Source organism: Populus trichocarpa, chromosome 14, assembly GCF_000002775.5.
Source record: "Populus trichocarpa isolate Nisqually-1 chromosome 14, P.trichocarpa_v4.1, whole genome shotgun sequence".
NCBI classification, from domain to species: domain Eukaryota; kingdom Viridiplantae; phylum Streptophyta; class Magnoliopsida; order Malpighiales; family Salicaceae; genus Populus; species Populus trichocarpa.
The window spans coordinates 11,598,496-11,606,489 of record NC_037298.2 but is presented as its reverse complement, the minus strand read 5'-3'; the positions used below and the strand labels follow the sequence as shown (position 1 = coordinate 11,606,489).

General features: G+C 35.0%; 1 protein-coding gene across 2 annotated transcripts; it reads right to left on the bottom strand.

Annotated features, from left to right (window-relative positions):
- Positions 1-398: 398 nt before the first annotated feature.
- Positions 399-6,814, bottom strand: LOC7455973 (heterogeneous nuclear ribonucleoprotein 1). Of its 2 annotated transcripts, none has more exons than XM_024585063.2 (6): positions 6,319-6,814; positions 6,095-6,221; positions 5,907-5,955; positions 5,572-5,812; positions 3,992-5,195; positions 399-946 (listed from the first exon to the last, which is right to left on the bottom strand). In XM_024585063.2, the coding sequence occupies exons 4-6, from the start codon at positions 5,791-5,793 to the stop codon at positions 933-935; spliced, it is 1,440 nt and encodes a 479-aa protein (XP_024440831.1). In that variant the 5' UTR covers positions 5,794-5,812; positions 5,907-5,955; positions 6,095-6,221; positions 6,319-6,814; the 3' UTR covers positions 399-932. The 2 variants fall into 2 exon arrangements, with proteins under 2 accessions (XP_024440831.1, XP_002320502.3); XM_002320466.4 differs by having other exon boundaries at positions 6,328-6,814.
- Between the last annotated feature and the right edge of the window lie 1,180 nt (positions 6,815-7,994).

Genomic DNA, 7,994 nt, shown 5'->3' with positions numbered 1-7,994 from the left:
TAAACAGAAAGCCGAAACAAAAAGGGGCTATCCCAGATGAAAATTTATGGATATCGGATGGTACATGCAAGTCAGTGCACTTTGCATGCCATACTGGGAAGCAAGCGAAATAAATCGTGCCCACATGACAGGCTTAGGCATACTGAGGACCAGAATTGTTATCTTAGTAGGTAGGATGCTATGTGCTGTTGAGAAATCTTGAGGGTCCCGTTGCTTAGCACACTGAATGCACTACTGCATCCGCTTGATGGGAAACTTACCAAAACAACGAGATAAACACTAGATATCCAGTCATCAACATTACTTGGTCAGCATATGTGACAATTTACGTGTTAAAAAGAGTTCATTTCAAATACCGAGTTTCAACTCTTTGCATATAGAATATAGCCAAGAAAAAAGAATCATAATATGTGGCAACTTATTCGTGGGGACCCTAGATGGGTATCCCTTAAACGTTTCACACTAGTAAAATCAACAAGAATCTGGGGTACAATCTGCTGAAAAACGATCCCAATCAATGGGAAGTAGGAAGAACAAGACATGGCTGAAAAATCCACAACTTAGCCAGAAATTACAGGGCATAAAAAACTAGGGAGTAAAACAAAAAAAAAAGTCTAAATCTTTTTGTATCGCCAGCCTCACCAGAGATGCATTGATGCAGTTTGACTATATCCCGCAAGCTGATTTTACATCTCAATCAAAGAACAAGAAAAGAAAAACCTAAAATGTAACTCAAAACTCGATCCTTGACACAAAATCCCTTATAACTTCTATCCCTAAATTTAATTCTTCAGAGCAGGCACTCCAGTTAGCTCTAGATAACCAATTTGTTTTAACTGAAATATACTAATGAGAGGATGTGCGAAATTCACAATTCACCTGGTCAACAGAATATCTCCACCTAATATTTCGTGATAACAGAAATGATCCAGCTAGGTAGCAATTCCTGAAACAAATTTGAAGATTATCCATCAAAATCAAAAGGTTGAAGCACCATAAAATCAATTCATCAAAATATATCTCATGTACCACAAATTAAATCGCTATACATTGTTCATACAATTTTCAATTGAAAAATTGCAGGGGAAAAATTAAATTACACAAGAAACCATTGTCCTCAGCATAGATACCAGTGAAGGAAATCAAAGAACTTTGCATTGTACATGCTAATAGTACAAACACTTAGACCACACTCAGCTTCTTAGCTAAAATGGATGGTACAGTACAACTTCAGCAGTTCAATCAACAAAATAAGATCTACAACCACATATTTATTAGATATTTGCAAGTCAATGGTAAAGAGAGATGATCCAAAGTAATGGATAAATGCAAAACTGTATTTCTGTGAGTGGAATGTGCAACCTTTGCAACTGATCACTCACAAATACAAGACGAAGTAATGCAACTTCAATATTAGTGAGCTTGTAATCCAGGAATTACCATTTAGAAAAGAAAAAAAAACCTTGCTTAACTGAACAGTTCATTCTTCAACACATTACCAACTTCCATTTGTCTTCGTTATTCAATTTTCTTATAAGCCCCTGATTGCAGGACTTCCCAAGCCCATCAATCCCAATGTCATAATCTTCCTTGTCTTTTTTTACATCTTACCAATAAGCATGTAAACTCCAATCAATCAACCAATGCCATGCACTCAGAACCAAAAGATGTTCTATTTACACATTTCAATGTCTTACAATTATTTTTTTCATCCACTTAATTTGAGAAACTATCATAGGAGGCCTCCAGAAGGACCAAATGATGACTAAACTTGCAAACGCAGCAAGCAAAATGCAACACATTAATCTGTTATCATTTCTTGCACACATTTGATGCACCCATTTCTCATTCACCAAATGTGTTATGGGAGCATGCTCCTATGCCATTCTATCTCAATCTTTATTTGCATGGCTGGTGGTTGAACTTCTAATTTAAAATACTCATTCAAAACCTGACTGGTCAAAATGTCGACCAGAACAGATCCACAGATGAATACACTTTAGTTCATGAAACAATTGAGTCAAAAGGGGAACCAATTGACACGCCATTCTCTTGCTCACTCGCTCACTGTCTAAGCCAAAATCCATATAGGAAATCAATATAGAAAGGTCCAATTAGACAGAAGATCTCATTATGGTATGTTTCAAGTCAACAAAGCATACAAGAAGATTCGTGCAACAATATAGGCTTTTATTCAGACACAAAGGACAACATGGTAGGAGAGCACATGATAAATCAAGTGAGTTCTCACTTCATCACTCAGTCATAGTGGAGATGTGAATTAACATCCAATCATGATAAACCTATGCTAGAGACCAACACTAAGCTTCCCTTTTATTTTTGACATTGGTTATAAACTAACTTCCAAAGTATAATCCCGCTTTTAAATTTGATAATACAAGGATCGTTGAAAAATTCCACCTAAACAGATCACTGCAAAATGCTAAGAAATACTAGGATATGCCAAGTGCATTACTCCCTCTTTCTCATAGAAAAGAATGTGCACATTTGAAACTGATGTCCTGTCCAGCATGAAACTAATGTCATGAAAGAGTACATTATAGGAAGAAGAATAACTATGCCATCTGTATTCTGTTTACTGACAAAAATTTGCAGGCGCTCCAAAACAGAATGGTGAGTTTTTACAATGGAATGGAGGAAAAACAGTATGTGTGATAGTGCACAAAAATAGTGGAACCTAAAATTCATGGTTTTACATGTTAAAATCAACCACAAAGACAAGGAAGTGGAGAGGCAGAAAAGTGTTTTGTGCTCATCATTTGTGCTTTATTAGTCGAGCAACATCTCTTGACAAGGGGACATTAACATAAATGAATATTAACAAAGTTACTACAGAAAAGAGAAAAATCTAGCCAGGAAAACATCAACTGTCTACATCTCAACAATGGGAATTAGGCAGACTTGCAATAAATATGAATAAATGCACCAGAAATAATGAGCAACTTAATAGCGATTCCTTGATTTTTTAAGGAGAGATCATTTTAGAAATAATAAAAAAAAAAACTAGAGATGGAAACTAAAAAACTATTTTCTGAAAGTAAACACAATCTAAGCTTCCTAGGCTCGTTTTCCAATCAATATATGCACAGATAACATCTTTTTTCACTTTTTTCTATGAAAATAGTGAAGATAAGTTTAGATTGCTCCTCTGAACCTCAAACCAAAAATGTTAATTCATGAAAATAGAAAACAATGTTATTGAACTCTCAGCATTATTAACACTTCATGTTCTGCATGATGGCGAGGGAGTGTCCATGCCAACATTGGGATTAGCCTGTGGTTCCTAATGAACCATCTATAGCAGAAAAAAAAGAATTTGAGACGTGCATAGGGGTGGTACAAGATCATGTTTCTCACAAAACATGGTGGTCAAGCAAATTTCTGCTAATTGGTTTGCTGTATCTTATCTATTGCACAATTGATTCATACATTTGAAACTAAACACTTAAACAATATTCCTTTGAAACTAGACAATTGAACAATATTCCTGTCATAATGTAATAAACAACAAATAATATGGCAGTCAAATGGTTTGGGTTAAAGCAACACTTTCAGTGATAGAAATCAAATATCAACTGACTGTTGCAGGGAGACACCACATCCAGTAAGTGCAAGATGAGGAATCCAAAGTATTACGAACAAAACAAGACAATCTAAGACAGATCCCTGTTTCAAATTGATTTCTTCATGTTTCAAAAATCATAAATGTTCTGGGCAAACCATTTGTAATTATTTCCCATCTGTACATATGCACACAGACATAGAGAAATGACATAGACAAAAAGAAAATGGAGACTAATTGCTTATGCTATTGCTGGTTATAAAGACTCGAGCATACTTGTCTTTCAGAACATTAGGAGCAACCTTAATTATTCAGTATGTAAATTATTTATTAAATTAATATTAAGAAAGAACTTTTAAAGAACCAGAGCAAGCAATTGAATGAATGTACTAGACTAGAAGCTCTTACCTCTATTTGACTGTCTCTTATTAACACTATAACCACCAACATAACCAGGGGAAGTTTTGACTGGAACATCAGAAGTGGCATTGCCAAGACCATAACCAAAGGAAACAGATCCATCTCGCTCAGAATTTGATGACTGCCAAGCGGGGTCCCCATAATCTGAACTACCACCATAAAGGTCAGCAAATGCTCCATCAAAACTACCATTTGATGCAGCATGTGATATTGTTGCGCCCACATTGTTCCCACTGTTTCTTGCATAACTACCTATGCCCAAACCAAAACTATTTTCACCACTTCCATACCCAAAACTCAGATTGCTATTAGAAACATTATTTCCTCCACCTTGAACTGGAAGTGATGAAGAACTCCAATTAGCCCCACTGTTGCCAAAGGTGCTTCCTCCAAGGCTTCCAGTTCCAGATCCCATGTATGCATTTGAACTTGTAGAGTTGGAGTTATGATTTAGCCCCCCATTTCCCCACAAGTTTCTTGTTGCCGAGCTGAAAAATGAAGTATTTCCTCCATTACCTCCATCATATCCTACAGGTCTAGCAAGGCTATTAGAATTACCAATATAGTAAGGATTCATTCCCCGCCCATAGCTGAGATTGCTATTAAAATTTGCATTGCCCCCGTAACTAGGGCTCAATGCTGGCTCAAAATTCATACCCATTCCATAACCAGAACCGAATGGAGGGAAACCACTTCGGACACCAGCAACTGAACTGAATCTGCCATCCATCCTAAGTCCATAGCCTCCAACTGTACCTGGAGTATATCCCTGAGTGTAGCCATTAAGGAAGCTATTAACCCTATTTAGACCATAATTATATCCACCAAGTGGGCTGCGACTAGGACCGGGTGATAACTCTTTGGGAACAGCTCTCTTGACCTCAACCATTTTTCCATTCAGTTCATGAAAAGTCCTCATCAAAACTTTGTCCACTGCCTCCTCAGAATCAAAAGTGATGAACCCAAATCCCCTTGGCCTCTGTGTGTTATGATCATACATCACCACAACATCTATGATGGTCCCAAACTGGTCAAAATAATTCTTAAAATCATTTTCTGTGACTGTGGATGCTAAGCCTCCTACGAAAATCTTTTTTGTACGCCCTGGACCGGGAGAACTGTGGATGCTACCACCACTGTTTCTATTCAGAATATTCTGGTCATCCCTAGGAACAGCCTTTTTTGCCTCAACCTGAGGATGAACACATCAATTAGAAGAACAAGCACAGACAGTGGGAATCTGTCAACACTTGAGACTTAACTTCAGTACATTAAAATCACAAATTTGGAAGATTAGCAAATCTATCACAATCATAATAATAATAATAATAATAATAATAATATATATATATATATATAAAATAAATAAACTGAGAGAAGGCAAGCATTTTCACTTGGCTGAGTTTGATATCTTACTACAGAGGAAGAATTAGAAAATTGGACTCATCACTCTGATACAGAAATGAATTCTCCACTTTGTATGGTGCAGTATATAGTAAAAGTTCTGAACAGCATTATTACATTACACACAAATCTGGAGAGTCACTTTCAAGGTTACCAAAGCTTACCATTCTGCCATCAATGCTGTGTTTTTCCTTAATGACTCTCTCTGCAACAGCTGGGTCAGCAAAAACAACAAAACCAAATCCACGGGCACGCCCTGTGGTGCGATCCTTCATTATAACAGCCTCCACCACCTCCCCAAAAGATCGAAAATAGCCCTTGAGCCGTTCTTCATCGGTGTCCCATGAAATTCCCCCAATGAACAGCTTGCCACTATCAGATTGCATTTTTTTTCCTCTTTAATCTCTACAATACAAAATATTTTTCTTCGTGAATATGAAGCCCAAAACTTCACAAATGCAAATCACACTACTAATAAAATCAGTACAAAAAGGCAAACCTTTTTAGACAATCAAGCACCTGCTTCAATTCAGTAGACGTATTTTACACTGGATCCAATCAACAACAACATAGTTACATACAATTCAATAGCAAATCAAAACCAACAAGGACAGTTAACACTAAGAAGACAATGAATCAAAGTTATCATTATATCTAATAAGAATGCAATTCAAATTTAGGCAATACCTTTATTCGGACAATTAAGAAAAAACACACAACAAAACTCCTATGTTTTCGTTTGACACAAAAGTCAAAAACTTAACAGATCCTTCAACGATCAATCAGCCAACCAATAATCTAGAATCAATCAAACCTGAAAAAAAAAAACCCAGAAACAGAAATTCAATCCTGGAATTCAATAAAGGTCCAAAATTTACAAAGATCCGAATCAAGAAACTCAAAAATCTTACAGAACCCACTGATTAAAGAAAAACCCAGATGGTAAATCTCATCAAAATTGATAATTTAAGATCTGAGAGGAGGCATAATGAGAATATAAATAGAGGGCATGTTCATCCTCCTCTACAATATGCCCTCTTCTTCTTCGTCTTCTAGTTCTTTTAGTTTGTGTTTCAATTTTTTGATCAGCTAATGCAAATTCAGTCACCAAACAAAATTGCAAATTTATTTATACAAACATAAATTCTAGTGAGAGAAAAGGGCTGTTTTGTTTTGGAGAGAGAAAGAGTGAGAGAAAGTTTTGTGGAGTCTGGTGTGAGGAATATATAGGGAGAGGCTCAAAAATGGAAGGAGCTGATTTTCTTTTATTTTCTTTTTCTGTTTTTATATATTTTTTATAAAACAAATTTTGAATTTTTCTGGTTTTATTTACTACTTTTCCTTTGCAGTGAAAGGCAAAAATGGAAACTGAGAGAAGTTTGTGTATTTTTTCCCCCTGATCTGATGAAAGGGAAAGAGATGGAATGCTTCATTGCTTCTTCTTCCTACCCATCATATATACTTAATGGAGATGGATTTGTAAGTACACAACTTTGTGCATCAACATGCATGCATGGGATCTCAGCTCCATTGTTCCTGTGGGCCCATATTACACTTCAACCATAGATTCTTCTGACTTTTGCATATGCCATCAACTTAGAATTTTGATCTATGGCTGTGATCTGTTGATGTATTCAATCAACACTTGTGTGAATATCCCCCTTTTTTTCTTACCTCCTCGAGGTCAAAAAAATTGGAGGTGCTAAACCTTTTTTTGGTAGTATCGATCATTACCTAATTTTAATTTTTTTTTATTGTCTTTTCAATGCTTGTGCAGCACACAACATTAGCTGAACAGTGGTTAGTATTATAATAGAGATTATTTTTTTTAAATAGTTTTTATTTAAAAATATATTAAAATAATTTTTATATTTTTTAAAATTTATTCTTAATATATGCACATCAAAATAATTCAATAATATAAAAAAATTAATTTTTATTGAATGGTATTTGGGCGCATCCCCAACAAATAACCCTTTTCTCAATTGAGTCTTTAATTTGTTTTTTTTTTTAACTAATTAGCTTCTCAATGTACCTCTGAATCCTCAGTTTGATCCTTCCATCTACAAATATGTTTCACATGAGGACCTGGTTGAGAAAAGGCTCGGCCAGATTCGCTGGTGAAAGGATCCAATTGGGAATTCTTGAATGTTTGGAGATCTAATTGGTTAAGAATCTAGATCGGGGATCTAATACAGAAGAAGGTTACATATTAATGAATTTGAAACAATTAAATTTTTACTAGTTTCACCAACCCAACTTGTTTGAAAGTGTGGTTACAGTTATTTTTCAAACTATTTATCATTCAAAATACATTAAAATAATGTTATTTTATTTTTTAAAAATCATTTTTGATATCAACACATCAAAATGATCTGTAAATACCAAAAATATATTAATTTGAAGTAAAGAAAAAAATAAAATTTAAATTTAAATTTTTTAAAAAACACTTTTGAAACGCAAAAACAACAAGCCCTGATTGAAAGTCCTTTTCTCAATAATCCAAAAACAAAATATAATTCACTTAACCATAAAAACGTTGAAGTTACTATTTAAACAATCAGCGTTATTCAATCTCATGTTATTT